This window comes from Strix aluco, chromosome 4 (genome assembly GCF_031877795.1).
Source record: "Strix aluco isolate bStrAlu1 chromosome 4, bStrAlu1.hap1, whole genome shotgun sequence".
NCBI lineage: Eukaryota > Metazoa > Chordata > Aves > Strigiformes > Strigidae > Strix > Strix aluco.
Window position 1 is genome coordinate 80571697 of NC_133934.1, and position 22512 is coordinate 80594208.

At 38.2% G+C, this 22512-nt stretch overlaps 1 protein-coding gene across 13 annotated transcripts in view; it reads right to left on the minus strand.

Annotated features, from left to right (window-relative positions):
- Nucleotides 1-22512, minus strand: part of SLC10A7 (solute carrier family 10 member 7) — a 157088-nt gene that overhangs the window by 55077 nt on the left and 79499 nt on the right. The window contains exon 8 of one of the 13 annotated variants that reach the window (XM_074823779.1): nt 20137-20383. The exons of the other annotated variants lie outside the window; for them this stretch is intronic. Coding sequence (XP_074679880.1) covers nt 20234-20383 — 150 coding nt within the window. The 3' untranslated portion in view covers nt 20137-20233. Of the gene's footprint in view, nt 1-20136; nt 20384-22512 lie in introns of those variants that run through there. 13 annotated transcript variants of the gene reach the window in all.

A 22512-nucleotide genomic window follows, 5' to 3' on the forward strand; every position in this document is an offset into this window, starting at 1 on the left:
TCTAAACCAAGACTATTCTTCATCTAGATATGTCTCAAGAATAACTAGTCTTTCAGCTATTCACAAAGTTTATTACTTAAAGGACAAAAGTCCAAAACTTGCTCACATCCATCTCCAAGGATGCTTATTTTATGTTTGTTTTTAGCTCCAAGCGAAAAACAACTGAACAAAAAAAGCAGTCGTCCCCTGCTTTTCATTTAACCTTAAGTAACAGAGCTTTACTTCTATCTTTTGGAAGCTAATATGAAGAAAAACCTTATACGACTAGTTTTGTATTTGCTTTCTGGGTCCAGAAGAAGTCACAGATCCAGACAGCTCATTAGGCACAGAGAGTTCCTATTGTGCTCTTAAAACAAAACGCAACAAGTAAATGTCACAAACGATAGCAGACAGGAAGGATTGAGGTGGCAACAGTTAAGCTGTGCAACTTGAAGGCTCTGCAGAATTAAAAAACATATTTTGAAATAAATAATATATGCCATTTCTGACTGCCCCACAGCCCAGCTATCCATAATCATTTATCTTTTTGCAAATGTCACAGCTGCGATAGATCATAAAACACTAGAAAGAGAAGTAGAAGCAATAAGAATTGCTTCAGGGAGTCACTGTTTACAGGGAGGCCTAAACAAAAATGCAGGTAACAGTTATGAAGAAATATAGGTGTTCAAGTATACCAGCTGTAGAGGAAGAAACAAAAGTTGAGGAAGGGAGAAGGCACCAAGAGCTGAACTGACACCTGCACACAGTAGCATCTATGATGCTTAGAATGCAGAACTGACAGTAAGATCTATATAATGTATATGCAACAGAGTTACTTCATCAGGATGACCAAACTTCAGCTTTTATGTACTACTAAGAACACGTGAGCGAGACTTTCCCCTTCTTCCCCTTTCCCCATTAACCACTATGCTGCACAGCTCACGTATTACTAAGTGCCTGAGTATTCCCTAAGCATCCCGTAATTTTGGGATGGCAGAACACCACTGCAGCAGGGTTCCACCTTCAGACCTTCGCATGACCAAAGAAGAGCACGGATGGAGTGGGGCGTGATGCACCAAAAGCATCCTGTATTCCAAATAAGCACTGAGTGTGGGGAGAAGAGCGCACACTGCCAGCCAACTCTCATTTAAATCTGAAGGAACTCATTGATTCAGCACCATTAGTCATTTCTTATGTGCTTCATGCCTCAGTACATTTCACAGCACTTTTATACATTACAAAAAAAAGCAAAGGTAAAAAAACAAGCAAAACAAAACAACCTTCCCCTTTATCTTGTTGATAAATAAAGAAAGTGCCCTTCCTCTTTAGGATGGGACCTGTGACTTGGTATATATTTGCTTTAGAAGCTTGGCGATATTAACACAATGGGCAACAGCCACTGCTAATTCAAAGCATATGTCACAAAAGGAAACATTACCTCTGTGACAGTAACACTTCATAATTCTGTAAGCAGAGAGGAAGCAAACCCTGGTGTACATCATAAATAGATTCCTGACTGAGCTTGTTGAAAATCTAGCATTCAAAAGGTCAATTCTAGCAATTCTTTACAAAATTTTGCTATTAAACCTGGTGATCTTAATAATGAGAAGCAAGTTTCCTGTTGCCTCACCACAGAAAAGATTTACAAGGTTGAATTTTCCCATTTGCAACACAGATGCAATTCCCTGGGAAGATAAACAATTACCTGCCAGAACAGACAAGTTCATATTAAAAAAAATAGATGCTGAATCAGAGTAATTTGATGTTAATGTTTTATTTTGATAAGGAGCACCGGTTTGAAAAACCACAGGGATTACATTAAAACCAAAGGGGTTTTTTTAGTCAGAGTACTGTGGTGACTGTGATAGTTTACAGGTGCAAGCAAGACAAGATTTGTTAGGGGAGAGAACCTGTTCCTAGACTGACTGATGGAGCTGGTAAAGAACAAACTCTGGGCACATGAAGCCCGTTTATATATTACCTGAAAACACTGGTGTGCTTTTATGTGCAAAAGCTCTCTCTTCAGGTTTCTGTTCCAGACGTGAAGAAGGGTTTACATGACGACGGTATATCTGTCTAACAAAAGGTATTACCTTTCCCTGCATACACTGCCTTGCTTCAACACATTACCCCTTCATTAGAAACATGCTCCTCAATATGCTCATAAGCATTATGTATCTCAACTCATACCCACTAAAGAATAATATATAGAGTACATCAAGTCTAAAGCCTACTGATAGAAAATACAGACAATTATTTAGTTTTTTGAAGGCAAAACCAAAATCTGATTCACTCAGAATAAAGAAACAGTGGCAGAAAACAGTTATTCTACACAGTTCAACTCAGGCACTAGCAGAGGCTTCACAAAGACAAGCACATTCTTACACCGGCAGTGTGGCTGCTCTCTAAGACTACAACAGGCTGAAAAGCACAAAGAAAACTAAAATTTGAAATAAAGACTATCTTTTCTAAGTCCATTGGACACTAACACCATCAGAGAGGAAAAAGTAACTAAATTTGACTACGCTTTTCCCTGCCTTGCTTCCCAGGCAAGTGCTGTCAAATACATAGTGTATGGAGATAAACAGATTGTAGATTAGCACTTCCAGCAGAAGCTGAGCATCTGCCCTTGAGAATCCAAGGTCATTACACAGTTTTAGCATCTTCAAAGTTTGGGTGGAGTGTTAAGCTTTCCGACTGCTGCCCACAATGGAGCCAAAGTTGTAAAGTGACTGCCGTTTGCTATCAGCAGAAAAACTTTCAAGAAATCCATTTACACCTCTGATGTGAAAGACTGACTGAATATATTTCAATGATTTTAGTGGAAAAGGAAGAAAAAAATCTCAGACTGCCCTGAGACACTGATACAGCGTAGGAATCTGAATAGTCATTTACCTGCAAACACATTTCTTTTTACAGTGAAGATCATGAAACATGTCTTAATTAAGAGTTTAAATACAGGTTTGTGTGTGCAAGCATTGCATAAACACACACTTCAACAGCAAGGATGTACTTGGAGATCCATTTAATGTTATTTGCCTTGTACAGATAAAGATTTTAGGTTTTCTGTAAGTTTCATCCAGTACAGCACTGCTGTAGAGCAGATATTAAAAGGTGTTTATTCTCCAAAAGAATACGTAGAACCAATACATGTAATTTGTTGCCAAACTGGACAGCAAAAGGAAATAACGCAGTGGATTTGAAACTATGATGGCAAATCATTAAGAAAGAAATTATGCAAATAGTAAGAGGAAGGCGGGCACAGATCCAGAGGGACACATGGTAGAAGACGAGTAAGGATTATTGTAATGAGGCATGAAATACATGTGAACTTTCCTTCCTTTCCTTTACCCACAAATTTCCCAAGCAATTTTTCTTCATTCTTACAGGTCATCAGTATGACACGCATGTGGCAATTACTCGTGGAAAAAACCTTAACCAAAGTCGCATCTGATTTGTCTTAAGAAGTAGGGCTAGAATGAAAAAAAAAAAAAAGTTTTCGTAATCAAGGTTCTAAACAAATGTGTATTTTCTGAAATCAGTTATCTACTCATGCTTACTGCTACAGATGTTCCTGAATGCTTCATCAGAGCAGGAAACAAAAGGAGCAGAAGTGTAAGCAACATTATGTTATAAATTGAGTAAAGGTTAGTAAAAAGTTAACTGGGCAGCATTTCCATTGCTCCTGATAGGGTAAGATGTAAGAAAAATGGCTATAAACTCTGGATAATTTCATCAGAAGACAAGCAGGAATGAGAACTGAAACTCAATCTTCATCTGTGTACAGTGGTATTTCTCACATGGTTTTATTTCAAGAGTCACTGGCACTTTTTGGAAAAGAAAGAACAACCAAATAAAACCCAGTCTGCCTCCCCTGCTCCCAAATTAAAATCTGTGCAGTTTTTCCGATTACAACATCAGAGATAAACTTAACCTTGAAATCTCTATTATTTCTAGTTCTTACGTCCTTTGTTTCCTTACTTTTGTGCTTGGAAGTGTGTTTTTAAAGTTTTTTTTCTTTGTTTTTGAGAAATTTGCAGACAACTTTATGTTTGACATTTCAAAAAGAGAACACTGCTGCTAGAAAAGTACTTCTAGGTCTGAATTAGGTGTGTTTGTGAGCAACAGACAGCTAGTACCAAAGTTCTACAGAATACAGATAAACAGATATTCTCAAAAAATCTGGTACCTTCACAATGGAAAAAAAAGTGGGTTCTCCTAAAGGCCAAAAAGCTTACTGTTCAGTGTTTTCAAGAACATGATAGAGATTTGTAAAGACCATGACAGCACGCAAAGCCAACTCTCAAGTCTATTCAAATGAAGTAGTGTAAGACTTCCCTCTCCCCTCACCCCCCAGACTTCTCGCAGCTCCACAATTCCACATCACAACGTGACACCTGTGTAAAACAATACTTATTAGCTGCAATACCACATTATGCATCCTCTTGAATAAACTGATTTTAAGTATAGTCCCATGCCGAACTGATTTGCAGTAATTTAATTTTAGACATCGTATAAAGAATAACTCCTGCTGCTGAAACAGGGCTTTCACAAACCTGGGTAACCAGCCAAAATCCTCAGAAGTAAGTTGCCTTCTCCCTCCTTCCACTTGTCCCCACTTACCTTCTTTGGAACTATGTAGAACCTCTTGACAGACGCCACAGAACAAGATAAAAACCCCTGTGCTAAATATACTCACTTGGTTCCAAACCAGAAGAGCAAAAAACACTAAAAGTCAGGTTGGGACTAGGCAAGTTCTTGTGCAACCATGAGTATGCACTGAGTGAAGAGGGGTCATAACAGAAAAGGTTCTGATAACAGGGTTGCGTAGGCAACTCAGTTTTTGAGTACTAAACAACTTTAACGTGACGGTTTCAAGTCTGTAACTGAAATTATTTGGAAAACATTTCAGTGCATTAGTATTTGGATCAAATGGCTGCAGGAACCTATTAGAGACAACCTTTTTCTGGGTTCTTTAAACAGTTTTTAATATTTGTGTAAGCATGGCTATACGAACTATGCTTTGCATTTGTTCCTACTTAAAGACTACACTGGAGAGGACAAATTTTTGTTGAACGAGATTTTGAACTAGATTTCCACAATAAAACATAGGTTTTCCCCCCTTTCAAACTTCACATCCACATAAGTGACATAAATGTTTGGTTTTACCTCTTGCAAAATCTCAGAGATTAATTTAGAACTGCACTTTCTGGTGTGCTTGTAATTTCAGTCATTGTCCCATGATGCGTCTTCAAAGTCCCTGTGTTGCTCCCCTGTGGACATCACAGAAGCTCCTAATACCAAATAATCTCTTGCCTTTTGTGTTCCAATTGAATCATTTTCAAAATTATTTCAGATGCAAAACACGGGCCTTTAAAAGTCTGCTATCATACATCACGTTTCTGTCAGCTACTCCAATGACATTGCTGGTTCTGAGAAGGTTTATACAACTATAGGACTACAAAATAAAATATGTAATTTATCTCTTTTTTTGTTCTGTTTTATAGCAAATGACTGATCTGAATTCTGGGAAGAACAAAGGCCTATGAATTGATGCTTTTTAGGATGCTAAATACACCCATTCTCCCCATAATAAATAATAGGAAAATCTGAAAAGATATGAAAAAAGCATGAAGTTAGTCACACATTTTTGTTAAATTCATAAACACTGTAGAACACCAAGGCAATGAACTACAATACAAAACTGAAAATACAATTCTATGCAACCTTAATTCAACTATAATTATAAATAAGTACCACAACAATAGCTTCAACTCATCCAATTAGGTCAATATTGGATTTTTAATAACAAAACCGTAAAATTAGAAGCGATATGACAAAATGGCTTTTGCTTTATCAGAGGGGACAAAACAAACCAGACTTCATATCATCTACTACATTATGCGTAGTACTTTGTGAATTGTTCCAGACCTTGTACCACCTGTTCTGTTGTGTCAACCTAGTGGCCTCTACTGTGGGAAGGGAAATTTAAAAAAAAAGAAAAGAAAAAAATATATTAAAAGACATACTAGCATCAGATAACAGTAGGAATCAAAAGCATTTCCACTATTTATTAATAATTACTAATTGCAGATGTTCCCCTCACACATTTTATGCAAGTATGAAATCGAAAGGGAATCAAAAGGAATGTAAGCAGACAGAATTCGGTTCTTCCAACACAACCGAACCTAGAAACTGAAAAACAAAGTGATCTGAACTATTGGCAGTAACACTAACTACATTTGTCACAGATTGAGTGTAAAGAATAAAGCCAAAAGGAGAAAGCATTTTTTTCAGCAAGGTTGAGGTTCCAGTATCAGATTGAGAGTTAAGCCAAGAGTAGGAAAAGAGGATTTCAGGAAAGTAAAACTCCATGTAAGCCTAGTTTGCCTGGCTTCCCAGCAGAGGGCATCTTCAACACATTAGAAATTTTCTTCTTACACAGCAACAGAATAGTTCAGAACACAGCAGTAAGGATCCTGAAGTTTTAAAGCAACTATAAAAACTTGGGCTTCACAGGTGATACTGGGATAGTATCTGGAATGATGCATAAAATACAACAAAAGTCTGAATCAGAGCTGGAAATGAGTGCTTCCATCAAACATCCTGAAACATCAGAACCTCTATATCAGCAATATTTTAAGAATAACTAAATGAAATTCAGTTAGATGGGAGCTGTCTGGCAGAATGTGGAATAGCTCTTACAATAGGTGGAGGGTTGCTGCTGGGGTAACTGCTTCTGGCCATACTTCCCAAGTGCTGCAACCTCCTGCTACTGCGGCAGCTCCGCAGCGCTGTGTGTGACGGAGGAGATTTTGGTGGGCCTTAGATCACATATCTGGAATGGGATCAAGCCATATTCCCCAATCAAACTTGTAACACCTTCCTGCAACTTTTTGTTGTCTCTCTCTTGTGTAATACGTTCAAAGTCAGCTGTCTTGTTAACATCGTCAGTGATGATACCGCTGAGCCTGTAACTCCATTTCCCATTTCCTCTTCAGTTGTTTTTGCTGGCCATTATTCCTGGACTCAGGACTTTCTTCCTCTCCTTTACCTCCCACTTCAATGAGAATCTTTTAAAACTTCCTCATACCCACAATACTTTCCTAATTCCAACTCATTAAACCATTTTCTGTTCCTATTCAAATTTATTTCTCATGTGGTGTCAACAGAGAACAAGATCAATATAATTCTGTATGTCAGCATAGGAACTGAATTTATACACTGTCATTAGGTGGGCCTTCCCTAGAAGAGGCATAAAAGGGAACTTCACAGTCATCGACACCCATGCATTTTTCAGAATGATCCCCTTGTTTTTGAAAAAAATCACTTTGATACAATCCTGTAATTTCTACAATGCAGGCAGGTTCCCACACCATATATCATGACCTCAGTGGGACTGCGGAGGAAAGACACACAGCTTGCAGGATTAGTATGTCTGTAGGTGTAAGCATGGCCCTTTCTCAAATAAGAGTTTAATGTATAATAAGGATATAATAAACTTACAGTTACGTGCTTTGGGGTGTATGTAAAGTGCAAGGTATGTTAGTGCAGTGTGAAGGATGCACCACCATTTCTCCTTTGTTTCATATGTAGAAAGCAGACATGAAGTAACATATACATTTTAGAAGAAAAGTTATTTTTCCACCTAATCTTTAAGTCTGTTTTCTTGCAGAAGACATTTACAAAGGATCCGAGTTTCTCCTGTATTTGGATCAATGTCGAGTAACCAGCAAATGCTAATTTTAATTACTAAGAAAACATTACTAGCAAACCGTGCCAGCCTCAGCACCTGTGCTATCACAAAACATTTGGCGATGTGAAGGGATGGCACACTAGATGGTGCTGTGGGACCTTCCAGGGAAAAGAACCTCCTAAAACAAGTTGTACTGTTAAATTAGCCATATAGTTGATTCCGTATTTTGAAACATATTAAAAAGTCCTGAGTCACAAGAGAAACCAGAACAACAGAAATGGAAGGAATACACTAAGCAAACATTCTGCTTTGACTGACACTGCTTTATAGAACAGCTAAGTGCCCCTCTTCCACGGCAATGGTTTCTCACCTCTCCTTCCCACAGCAAGAGAAAGCAGTTTTTACACTCTCCACCAGTCTTACTTCACAGGGTTCTACATGTAAAACTGAATTGCACCAGTGATGTCTGAAGTCAGAGATGTGACCGAGCAAGGCCTCTATGTGAAGCCTTTTCCATCCTTCCTTGTGAGCTGGACTTAAACACCCTCTGTAGCACTCAGTATTTTATTCTGCTAAATGTTTAAAAAATATTTTAACTATGAATTAACTTTTCCTGCCGTGACAATCAGTTGCGTGAAAGAAAATGGAAGCATGAGGGAAAAATTACAGAAACCTGTGAGAAAAGCTATGACAAATACTACAGAAATGAACAGTTATAAGCAGTTATCAAAATTGATTCTACTTATTTCTTTCTATAGCTTTCCTTGTAACTGAAAAATATTTAAGTAGAACAGTTTCTGCATAAACACGCCATCAGTATATGAACCAAAGCACGCTTAATTTTGTTAACATAAACACTATATTTCTCCCTCTATATATCCTATCTCCCTCTTTTTTTTTCAAGCCAAGAACCTCATACAGTGCAAGTATAAAACACTGTACAACACCTCTTTGACATATGGAAGAAAATAGAAACTTTATAATGGGCAGGAGTGTTGTGCCAATAAAAACCTATAAGGATTAATTATGAAACAGTAATACTAAAACACTTTCTTAGCATTGCAAAGGTTTCTTGGGACCTACTATTCAGAAATACCACTTAAAACATCACTAAAGTGTTGACATAATTCTCACACTCACCCAAACTGTGGGTTTGATCTGAAATGAGATACAACCCCCCACCCCGCTCCAAATCAAACCAACAGAATAGTTTGTCTATAATTATTGTTATAGATAAATTAGACAGTTTACATTGGTTTTGTCAGGAAAATGTCTCATCAGCCAAGGTGCTAACTACACTCCTTAAGGCAAGAAATGCCCTCCAAATCCCCCGGGGTAAATGATACTCAGGAGCCTTCAGGATCATTTCCAAGTCTGCTGGAAAGTTAAGCTATTAATAATTAGTTTGAGAGTGAGCTCACTCATACATTCTTCTTTTCCTTTAGTCTAAGTGCCCTGAATTGTTTTACTAAAATGAATCACAAAGCTCATTCAATCTGTTTCCACTATTATTCCCAGATACGATTTCCTCTCAGAATTGAGTATTTCAAAGGCCAAATCCAACCAAAATGCACACACGCATGTATGTGTGCGCAGGCGTATACACAACCCCCCCAAACCCAGCCCCCAATATGGTAATCTATATTGCTTGTGTTCTGTGCTGCCTGCCTGGCCCCAAGTCATCAATAATGAATAGAAATGTACAGCTACAGCAGTAGCCTGTGTCATGGGCTTGTCAGGGATTTTTGAAAAGGAACAAAAACACAGGTTTGCCATTTGATTGTGCCTTCTTTTGCAAACACAGGACAGACAAAATAAAGGGGTATTTAAAAAGGGGTAATATAATTAACCCTTTTTGTACTAATTGACAGTTTCTTCCACCACACAGAATGGAAAATTATTTGTTTGCAGTGAAACCAGTATTCTCCTAGGCCTGGGAATTCAACAATAATGTTGATTCGGAGAACAGGGAGGGGAGGTTGTTTCTATTTTAAGATAATGAATACATATGCTCAAGAGGAGTCAAATACCATGGTTTAAATAGAGGGAGGAAAAAAAATTGTTTTGTTTTCCTAGGAACCCAGCAAGTTCAGTCTCACATAAAATTGTTCCTGAAGAAGAAACTTAATGCATGCAAATGCATAAACACATAGTTAATGAAAGTAACATCATTATTAAAAAATATGCAGATCCTAATAAATTAGTGCTTAAAAAAAGAAGTGGTTCTTGCTGCTATTCTTTCTTTTCAATGTTCACAAATACATTTCTACAGACATTAGGACTGTAGTCTTACAGGAGTGATTATCTCACGTTTTACAAACAGAACACACCAGCTGGTATACTACCAATCCACCCCCTGGGGAGGGTGGGTGACAGACTACAAAATGTCTACAGGACACACACAAACTGAACTGATTGAAAACCCAGTTGTAAACCCAAATCTTTCCTGCTTTTCACATCTGCATAAATTCCAGAGTAAGTCCTGCATTAATAAAATTAATTAACAAAAACATTAACTTCCATAGTAACTTCTGTAGTAGATGAGTAAAATATTCTCCACTTTGAAAGATGTAACTGAAGATGCAGCCTTGTCTTCAAAAAGCCTGGAACTAGATAATCTGTGTAAGAAATTAAACTATATAAGCACGTACTTTCAATGGGGCATCAAGAGCAAGACATCTCCATTCAAATTATGTTGCCAGGTCATCTTTTCTAGAAGCCAGTAACAAATAAAAGCACATGGTTTAAACACAACTGAGGAAAATCTTCACAAAGCAGCAGTCAATAATACTATTTAAACAGCCTACTCTGTGTTCTGACCTAATGTTATCTTGTGATAACTGTTTTTAATGGTTAGAATGGGATATTATAGTAATCAGCTGAATTGAACTGTGCATAAATCGCAGAACGTTCATGGGTTGAATATGTTATGAATGACTGTGAATAACGAAAAAGGAACATAAACCACCTTTCTGTGGCAGATAATAAAGTAACTGCCTCAAAAATTACAAGTACACACTATAGCACGCTAAGATTAAAAAAACTCAAACCACAGAAATGTGATTCTCTTTAAATTGACTGATTAAATTAAGGTAATTTACTAACAAAAGAAACTTTATTCTGTTTAAAGAGTTACTGAATTATTTTATAGCAGAAAAGTAGTTTCTGAATTCTAACTCCAAATATACTTCAGCATGACCGGACTGATTATTATTCATCTCATCAATTCTATACAATCAGTAAGAACTGCTTCTTTTCTCCTACTGACGTGTTTTTGCCATTTTGCAAGTGCTCAACCACTTCTCTTCTAGCCTGCTGTCCAAACACAGGGTTGAGAGCATAAGACTTCTGCGTTGTTTTGGATATCCCCACAGAGTAGACAATCTGCTTAATATACATTTTAATGTACTCAATATGCACATCTGCAACAAGAAAATGCAGAGGTTTATTCATATGTAGTGGAATGGGCCAAACCCCCTGTTCTTGTTATCAATGCCATACGAGCCTCAGAATATCTTGAAATTTTTTATTTTTTTTTAACCATCTGCTTCAAAGATGTTCATTTTTTATATGTTATCCACTAGATACAGATGCAGATCTTGTATCCAAGACAAAAGAATGGTGCATTTGTTCAACTGCAAGCTATCGCTCAAGTCACAGATGACCTACTGGGCCAAGGTATTGCTTATAGCAGTCTGTCCCTCAGCACAGCATCCTAAATCACACATTCCACCTGCTGAAGAAGCTGACAACCGCTTTGAAGCATGCAGGAAACCGGTTGAATCTACAGTGCTGTCACATCAAAAGAGCTCCGTCTACACTGATTTTAAGTTGGCAGGTCCAAGGAAAATTCACCTCCCTGAAACGCACCTCCACAAGTCCATACTGCCTGGCTCACATCTACCATCTGCCCTTGCCAGGAGACAGGAGTGCTGCCTAGGGAGGCTCTCAGGCTGCCCAGCGCTGCCCGCATCACCCGAGCACTGCAAGAGGCAGGGTACTGCCGTGAGGTTGAGCACAACAAGAAGCACCAAAGTCCAAGTCCACTGCAGCGAGCTTTTTATAGTGTCCTCTGACAAAGATGGCACGTCACAGTTTACCTCGGAAGGGTAACATCAGCGCACTCAGGACGTACTGAGCAGGTAAGTTGTAGAAAGGTAAAAACCCAGGCAGAGGCAACCTAAAGAACTAACTGTTAAGAAAAAAAAGGGGGGGGGGGGGGGGGGGGAAGAAAGAAAAGGGGGGGTGGCAAATAAAACTTGGCTTTGTACTTCAATTTCCTGTACAGCTTCTGCTGCTGAAACTTGTCATCAGAAGGAGCCTGCTTTTCCCCTGTCTGATATGAATACTGGTTTTGCATTTAAATCATCTGCCCTGAAATGTGGATCTTTGATTCAGTAACATAACAGAATATTTCCAGAGGGGGAAAATTGTTTCTGAAAACAAAACAGTCCTAGTCTAGCAGAGACTGCCTAGGCAGGGAAGGGAGCTGGCATGTGAGACTGGAACCAAATGAAGAGAAAATATTTCCCTCACAGTGCCCACAAGAAAGACTTTTTTTAATTTGAGCTCCCAAGAGCTCAAATGGCAAGACAGCATTAACTTGGAAGGTGTTTCCTGCTTTACAGGAAGCAAAACAAGGGAATAACTAAAAGATGTTATCCAAGATTTCTATCTTCCCCTTTTCAGGGCAGGAGTCTTCAATCTACTCTGTGCTCAGGGAATCCCAGCTCCCTAGATAGCTCCTTTCTGACTCCTCCTCAGGCTTTGATCCAGCTCTTCCCAAAGAACCACTGCAAGGCTGGAAATTCACAGTATGGCATTAGACCATTTGTGTACTTAAATTTCCAAAGACCCCAGTCCTCTGTATCCAGAATAATTCTCATTCCACACGTAAAATACATTCCTTTTAAAAGTTAAAACCCTTGTAATTTAGTTAAATGACATGTCACACATTCACAGAACCTCATTAGTTGAAAGGACAAAACATATCCCTAAGGCCCTTAATTTTTACTGGCGAATTCTATGATTTTCTAACCAAAAAGGGATTTGCTTGTGTCTGGTTTGTGTGCGTAACACTCTTCATAAACTGCTTCACTTGGTGGGTGTCAGACAGGGCTTCTCCACAGAAGTTGTAGAGTAAGTAAATCACCTGCTATTTCTAGAGCATGGGAATTGTGGAGAGCGCAGCAGGATTTAACCCATCCTAAGATTAACAACTGGCCTGATCCACCGTTTGCCTCGTTGATCTAACAGAAATCAAGATATGCAACCTAATACTTACTGTTACACAACATTGTGATCTACCAGCTGTAACCACTTGGAAAACTACAAAAACCAACCCATCATCCAACTCACTATTAGCTGTTACTAACTAATAGTTACCTGCTACAAGGCAGGGTTAAATAGCCTCACCTTGTTGTTCAATACAGATTCAGCTCACATTCTGCAGACAATACCTTACAAATAAGAAATACAACAGCTCCTGGCTGCTTAGGTATGAAAAGTATGTTTCATCAGAGGGGATCCTTACCCACCCGTTTACTCACTACCGGTTTATTATCAGACCTTTTCATTCTAAGGGTAACTTCTGTGTGAAAAAGACATAATTTCCTTTTTTTTTTCTCCTGAAGTTTTGCTGCATACTCTCATGCAGGTAACAGAGTCAAAATAACTGCTTTGTTTTTTTATAATTACACATAAGTGTTTCTCTTCCGTATAAAGCAATTACAGGCAATGCAAATGCACGTAATGTAGGTTTGCATAACACTGCAGTGGGCAAATCATAATGCTTGTTATTAAAAGGCAACAATACCATCATCCCTCTCATTTCTGGATCAGACACAAAGGACATCAGCCTAGCTCATTCACAGAACAGAAATAACCATCCTGTAGGCTAAAAGTAATGAGAACTGGGGATGGTCATTCCCGATATTGGTGCTGTAAATGAGCTGCAAGCTATCTAAAGACTTGAAAAGTTTTTTTAATCACACTGTTTTACTGAGAAGGTACACGAACTAAAGAGTTCCAGGATCAGTTTGCCAGATGCCTACTGGGGGTTTATGCACACACACCAAAAAAAAAAAAAAAAAAAAAAAAGAGAGAATGAAATAAAACTGCTGGGTTATTTTTGATATATCTTATGTAAGGCTTTTTAAAATGTAAATATTATATTTAAATTAGCATTTCTGGTTTGCCTACAATCAAAAGCCTCTAACATCACAAATGATGACAATGAGGTGGCCTAGCAACCTAGACAGACAGACACAGGAAGTTCAGTCAGTAATAAAAAGCTCTGGCTGTCTGGCTTCAGGGAGAAGAAAATTGCTTGGATGATCACTTCAGTACTCTGCTAGGTGATGCACTATTTTATTCTTTCTGATAGCTGCAGTTTAAAAGAACTCAAAACAGGAAAATGTACATGTAAAGGCTGAGCAAAGATGTGGACTGAAGCTTTATTTTGTTTGGTTTCAGATTCACAGTTTTGATAGAGCCTAGGGAGCCAGAGAGAGAAGAAAGGAAAGTGTCCCCAAGCGCCTGACAGTATCAAAAGTGAAAACAGCAGCTTAAGTTGCAAGCTACCTGTAGAGTGGGTCTAGGAGCAAGGGGCTCTGCTGGGGAGGGGGGAAAGCCTTTTTAATGTTAGCAGGTGTCACTACAGTGTACTTGCCGGCAAAAAAAAATGTATTTATCAGGTCATGGTCACAATTCAATTTCTTATCATGATTCACCACGATATAAGGAAACGCACTGTTGTTCTACTCGCCAGCAGTTTTTTGGTAAATTTACACTGCTGCTCCTTATGAACTCAAGCCTGAATGTGCTGAGCATTTACAGCTCCTCCCAGAAAAAGGCAGCATTCTGCACCTCGCAGAAAAGTATGTTTTAAACAAGAGGTTGTGTCAGAGCTGAAGATTGTTTCTCCATCCCTCTTCACTCATAATTATATCTAGGCAGTTGCAGTGCTGAACTCTGCTATTGAGAAGCTTTAACTTCTATCAACATGACTGGCTTTTCCTTAGTCTTCTCAAGGCTCTTTCCTTTCTGTTCCTCTCTTCTTTTTTTCCCTCCTCAAAATTTTTTCCCAAAAGACCAAAAGTATAATCCTCCAAAGAGCTAACTTCCAAGTGCACCTAACATTTAAGCCTATATCCAGCAGGACGCTGAGGTGCCCTGCATTTTTTTGTCATAGATATGTTTTTTGAAGAACTCTTAATGATGAGACCAAGAAACACCTTCTAACTTCATTACTAGTATCAGTGTTGAAAAAACTCCAAATATTAGCTTGTCATCAGTCCGTCACAACTACTGACTACTTGATCAGACCCTGAGCTGCAATGATGATTGGCAAATAAATCTGATCTGGTCATTTATCCAGCAAGCACAGAGCATCAAGATGAACATTTCTAGATTTGACAAGTAATTGCTGTATTAAATACCATACATGTACATTTCTCAGAAGTTGATGGCCCATCCATAGAATACTTATTACTACCAGCAATAACCATTCTGGATAAGCGACTATTCTCTTCCAAGGGTAATAGCATCTGCTTACATAAAGGGTTATTTTTGGCACATTCTCAAGGTCTTCTTTTTCTGTCCTGCTGTCAGAACTCTAAATCAGGTATGCACAGCACCTACAGTGCTCCTGCATACTCCAGGTAATTAGCCTTTCCACTAATCAGAGAGCATCTCTCATCACTGTAAATGTACAGTACGCTGCTTGTTCCTTAACCCTCAGGTTTCCTCTGCTCGTTTCTTAAGGAATTGACTGAACACAGGTTACCTTGAACTACTCTTTCAACGCACACCATTTAGATCTTTCCAAATAAAATCATTTCTGAGCATTTTGCTGGGAGCTGAATTTAAAGACATGAATTATCGATGTTTCAGCTAAAACGTATCCCTGATCTTTCCCTTTTCTTTTAGTAGTTAAGAAAATAAAAGCTCACAACGTGTTTCCTTGTGACCATCTTCACATGCCTCTTTGCTTGAAAAATTGATCACCTCAGATAAAAACTAATTGATGTCTGTGATTTATTAAGACAAGGAACCTGTGTTTAAAGAGAAGAAGGCTGCAGTAAGTGTCTGTGCTCTGACAAATGGCAAAAAATACAGCTGATTTAACAAATGAGTGCTCAATCAATGATGCACTGAGGCACATGACAAAGGGAAGTCAAAATCCATTACATTCAAGAACCTCCTTTAAATTCCACTTCAGTGCACTGACCCTGTTGCTCAATGCTAAAGACTTTACAAGGTTTTCGGAAACATTTAGAAGAGCTTTTGTTTTGGCATTCACTCAGCTGCACCTCACAATTAACACTGCCAGACTCCTTTCTAATCAATTATTCATTAAGATTACTAGCATATCTTTTGAGCGCCTTAACTTCACATCAGAAGTGTGTGAGGGATGACACATCCATGTGTACTTTGCAGAATAAAAGGCAGACTCTAAGCAGGTTTTAACGCTAAACGAGAACAAGGCTAAAAGAAGCGAAATCAACACTTTTAGTCAAAGTTGAGCTTCAGGCGAGCTGCAGGCAGTGCACAGCATGAGAGAATTTGGCTCCAGAAAGTGCCCATGTGTTGACAGCTGAATAGAGTTTGAAGGCTTAATGGTAAGAAATGTTCCGTCAATGATAATGTTACACATTACTTACTTAGTTAACTACTCATCTTCTGCAGCCCTGACAGCTAATGACGCAAGCCTCATTCAACAGAAGTTTTACCATTCGCTATACAAACATGTTTATTGCAGTTACCGTGGCTAATATTTTTTCCAGTCAAACAAAAAGAGGGAAATAATTTTCAGGAAGTAACTATGAAACACAACTGTGCTGAGAAATTAAGAATGCAGAAAAATCTGAAAAGCTGCTCAAACTATACAAATTAATTTGAGCCTATTTCTACAAATCTAATAATATATGGGCAAGATAAATTATTATTGATTTATATTATGGCAGAACCTACTCTACTAAACAGTGTGTTGGTGGGGAAGGATATTTGACCCCTTAAGACAAAAACAACGTAAATGTAAGAGGTTAGGAGGGCTTTGTAGTTAAACTCCGTCAGAAACATACCTTGGGCACTGAAGTTAGATGGTGTAAATGCTTCTCCACAGAGTATAGAGAAAACCCCTATTATCACAGAATCATTTAGGTTGGAAAAGACCTTTAAGATCATTGAGTCCAACCATAAAGTTGAAGTTACGAAGTTTTCAGTCCTAGTTTGCATCCACCTGTTTTTACCTGGGTCAGAATGAACAGCCAACTAGGACACTAGGCAAGAAGAGCCTCACTAGCGTAACACACACAGGGGATACAGAAGCACTGACTGTGCAAGACCTACGTACAGAGTTGGCTGGGGGGGGTTGTGTTTGGCTGCATCATGCAATGTACATGCAAGCATAGATCTTCAGACAAATATGGCCTAATTGCCTAGCATTTGCACATTTTCTAAACACCACAGCATGAGCAAAGTCTAAAGAAAAAAAATAAAAGAGAAAGAATAAAATTACCAAAGACAATCAAAGTGTAGAGCCGTAACTGTTCCAAGTGCCTACAGTGCTACTAGAGAGGAACTGTTTCCTGAATCTGAAAGTTGTATTTGATAAAATCTCATGATCTCTCTAAGTGTGAACGATCTGTAGCTGCCAAATAACATGTCAGTAATATGACAGAGGTGCCTAATATTCCTCTGTTCTGCACGCCCACAGCTTGCCCGAGAAGAGCACCTCTGTGTTGACTTTCTACACTTAGTGATGAGCACTTGTCTCATCAGGACATTTATCAAAGGGTGGACATCGTGTTCTGGTACCTGTTTTTACATTACAGAACCAATCAAAAAGATTAAACAGCAGTTGGAAGCAAGAGCCAGGGAATGCCTCTGAACACCTGCCACCAATCCAAGCACTTCAAAATGAAGTGAAATGATACTCATCATGACCACACCTAGCTCCTTAGATTATCAAGGATCAAGTGGCTTAGATGCATAACTCCCACCAACTGGATGTTTTGAAGCTACTTAGTTCACTAAGGACAGACAGAGATGACCAGAAGCATTTAAAAAAAAAAAAAAAAAAAAAAAAAGAGAGAATAAAAGGCTTAGGAGTGAAAAATCTCACTGAAATCAAATTAGGTACTTTGACAAGTTTTTACCTACCTTGACTTTGCAGAGCATACAGAAAGCTACTAATGCATGCTTAAAATGACAACTGTATTCCTCAACTAATATTCATTATTTCACATGCTGTAAATATCTGCAGAAAGTCTTAGTGTATTGAGAAGTATGCTTGAAATCTTGACAGCAGAAGAACTTACTGTTATTAACTTACTGTTATCAGACCAGCATTACTGTCCCCAATCCAACAACAAAGAGATTTAAATTGTCCTTGGAAGAACCAACACTTCACAGAATTATTTAACTGTTCAGTTCATTTTGAATGTACTTCAGAAAGAGAGGTACACAATTAAAAGACAAGCCCAGCCCTGGAATTACTATTCGGGGCTCCCACTGGAGTCAGTAGGCACCATTCATATATAGCTATGGGTAAAGAAATGAAAATGTATGTTTCACTGTTGTGATGTTCCAGCTTTACAGCACTGTAAATGTTTATAGTAGGACTGTATTTGAATCATGGAGTGCTGAAGTTAGCCCTGTCACCAACTGCACCAGTCTACCAAAAGTTATGAATTAGCCATGGTTCCCATCATCGGGACCGTACACAATACCAGTTTTTAAAATGTCTCTTGTTTCTGTTAAACTTTCAGTGATTTCATAGGATTTGGCTACTCAAAAATAATTGTTTGAAGCAGAAATAAAATATTATGATATCTTCCACCAAACAGACTGGTATTCCAATTGAAGTACAGTCTAAATCTTGAGAGGATTTCCTCTACCATCTTAATTTGTTCAAATCATTCAGAGGTAGCACTTAACAGTAGTATGACACTTGTGCAAGTTATTTCTGCTTTTCAAAGAGAAAATAATAGTTTGGATTTATATGTAAATTCCATGTTTCTTCATGAATCTTCACAGCAACATGTGACAGACTATACAGTATTATGATCGAATATATAGTATCTTAAAGAAAAAAAAGAGAACAAGACAGAAAAAAAAATCCTCATAAAAGCATTATCAGTATTCTGTTTAGAATCAGAGGCCTGAACACAAACTACAGCTCTGCAATGTAAAGCACAACCAACCAATAGCCCTTTTGGACTGTTGTGTGTCATTTATTTCTGCTGTAACACAGAGGTCTACTTCAACGACCAGTTTTACAAATGTTCATTGTCGAGCTCACCATCATCTGCAAAACATATCAAATGGTACCACTAAACACCCCCCCACTCTGTTTATAACTGTGTATGGAACCCTGTCCTCAGGGTGTATATGAACAATGTTTAAAAGAAAGCAATATGCACAGCTGATCAGACCCGCAGCTGATCAGTATTTAATCACCAAATCCAATAAGGAAACAAATGAAGCAGAGCACAAGGGTGGAAAACAAAGGTAGATGGAAAATGTTAAACGAGCCACCAATTTATGGAAGATAAAAAACACTCTCAGAAACAATTTACAAAACAATTTTCTTTTTACACATTTAATAAACATTCTGTCAGAGTAAACGAAATCTCAGAAGCTGGAAGTTTAAAAAAAATCAATTAAAATGAAGTCACAGGGAATGGTGGGGAATTGTTCCTGGCAGTTATTTGATATAGTATGGTTAATATTTCTAGTCAGACAAATTAACAGTTTTGCTGCTGTAGACTTGCACTCGCACAATGGATAACCTCTGAGGGTTTGTTCTAAAAGTTACAGAAACATATGCATAAATATTTTTATACAGTGACATTTTAGATGTACAGTAACAGTCATTTACTCTACAAACTTTTTTATGGAGGAATTCTACACTGCTAAAACCAGCTGAAAAGAATGTCTGCATCTAAAAAAGTAACAAAATACACAATTCATTCCACGGGGTCCCATTTCACTCAAAGAACATTTTGAGAGCTCTTAGATAAAAACTTGTTTCTCTAGCCATCTGTATCAATAGATAAGCTTTTCTTTAATAAAAGCTTTTCTTTAATACTATTCTACTGTATAATTTGTACTGTGCCACACTCCTATTGATTGAAAAAATTCAAGTGAGGCAGTGTCACTTTCTGTTTCTACAGGGAAACCACTGAGCTGAACAGCAAGGCACGTAAGGTCAAATCAGGATGCAACTTGCTACAGGGCTAATGGAGAAAACAATGGTAGGCTTTGCAGACACAGTATAAATACCAGTAATTAAACTTTTTCTTTTCATTACCTTATTAATGTATCCTAAATAACAACATAAATTAAGATTTTCACTTTCCATACCATTTCATGTATTAAGTCATTGAAATTTGCAAGCAGAAGCTGTATTTTCTTTGTATGCTTCAAGCCAAACTTTGCTTTCTCTTCTGGGCTGTCAAGTGTGGCCACAGCACGAAGTTCAAGTTTATTTAACTTACCAGCTTCTCTTGACATTCTGCTTAGGGGAAGCTGCTGTTCCTCAGCTTCTGCAGCTCATGTTTGCATTAGAGATTTACCCACCTGGACTTCAGGTGCAGGAAGGAAGAGAGAAATCAGCTTATCTTTATCACAGTGCGCTTTGCAAACACATTCCATTTCACATGGGTGGTGAAAGTATGGATAGGCAAACCGATGTAACCTTGCCTTGTTCAGAGGAATGAAAAGGGAAAGAAACACGTGTCACACGCAGAGTTCGCTTTCATTTATGTTTGACCTGGACAAGCTGAACAATGTATTCTCAGCTGTCATGGGCCCCTACCTGCAGATACCAGAAAGTGGAACACAGAGTACCTCTAACCAATGTGTTTGGACACCCAAGTGAGTCAGGAAAAAGTGGGAGTTTTAGTTCTGCCCAGACTTCAGAAAATAAGACTCCCCCTATGCTGAACCTCAGGCCCTTGAAGCCACAGCTCTACTGCGATGCTTGGGCATCCCTTCATCCCAGTCCTTGACCTGACTGTATACACGGTAGTTACCTACTCTTCGGGATCAAAACACTGTGCTAATCATATGATGGGGTTTGCCCATATTTCCTGAGTCTGGCACCGCCTATCATTGACACTCTGACCTTAACCTGCAAATATCTCAGAATTACATACAAATATTCGGAGTCAACCAACACCAGCAAACAACCGACAAGCTTCCTTCCTCTGAAAAGCTTCCTTCCTCAGTGTAGTACTGTGCCATACATCTGCTTACACATATTCAGGTTTTCAAGCTCTGACATAATGTTATGAAAACTGAGCTGACAATACAATGATACAAGAAAGGAAACATATCAATAAAAACAGTTGTACCTGAACTAAAGAATGTGCAGATTAAAGAAACTTTAAGTCGGCATGAGGTATTATTTCATGTAAGTCATACTCTTTTTCCCCTCTACAGTTCACACAAGACATTTATGCAAGTCTTGTTAGCACACACATGCTCAAGATAGTGAGCATACACATTGAGAAGATTTTTAAAAGATTTTTAATAAGCACTGTGCTTAATTAATTCTTATTTTTTTAGTGACTGCTAGATAAAAAAAAAAACAACAAACAAAACCAAAAAAAATTATCTCAGCTTGCTTATAGTGCTCTGGAAAGACTAAATGAGCACGAAACTGAAAGGCATCTCCCCTCCCAACAACAGTAAGAAGAATGTCACAAGTAACGCAATTAAAAGAGGATCCATGTATCAAAATAAAACCTTCTCTGAACCAGTTAACTTTGATTTAAAAGAGCAAAATCATTTAGTAGAGAACAGTGCACACTTGCTAACCTTTCATACCATGTTAACAGGTAGCAGCGCATTTTTCTTTGATGTTTGTTGTGAAGTGAGATTCAAAGAGCCTATTTTGTTATTCTTTGTTACATTTGTATTGCCCTCTTCTATCAATAGCTACAGTAAAAAACAAAAGAAACCCCCCACATATTTTTAACCTTATGAGATAAACCTGTCAAACAGTGCACACAGGCATCTTGTGACTTTTTTTTTTTTAAGGTATAATTGAGATTACATGCTTTTGACTACTAAAAGATACTGTTTTGCACAGAAGTTTTGTTTGCAAAATCAAGGTATACAGTTGAAATTATCAGAAGTGATATATTCAAAGCAACAAAAGGAAAAAGCAGAGGAAGCACAGGTTACATATATAAGCCTCTGCCCAAACAGTTCCAGTTTGTTCCTTATCCCAAAAGCAAGTTGGACCGAACTCCCAAAGAGAATGATCTCCTTAGTAGATGACAGTCCTAACCAAGCAGCAAACAAACGCAAGTTTTTCTGATGCCCATCTCAAACCAGGTATTAAAGCTGTGCCTTGTTCCTGCGGGCAGTATTTTTTATTTATATATATATGCTATATATAGCATTCAAAGAGCTATCTGTTTTCCATTTGGTGTGTGAGCCACTGAGATACCAATGCCCTACTATTTCAATAAAATACCTAAAGCAGTAGCTGGTAATCACAGTCAACATATGGAGGAATGGCAGAACCTTCTGGTTAAACCTAACAGAAAAACACTGATCCCAGACATTTCTTTCCTTAAAACCATTTATCTTTTACAACTGGATGCATGTATGTGGGTTGAAGAGAAAATAGGGCAAGCTCACTGAAGATAAATCTGTTGAAATTTATTACATACGCAGAAGTTATAACTAGCTCAGGAAATAGAGAGCTGGAGAGTGTAAGAACTTCAGCAGAAGTGTCATATATGACTTCCCTGAACTTTGAATACAGTGTTCCTTAAATATCTGCTCTCGGCCACTGGTAGAGAAAGAATATTCCATCA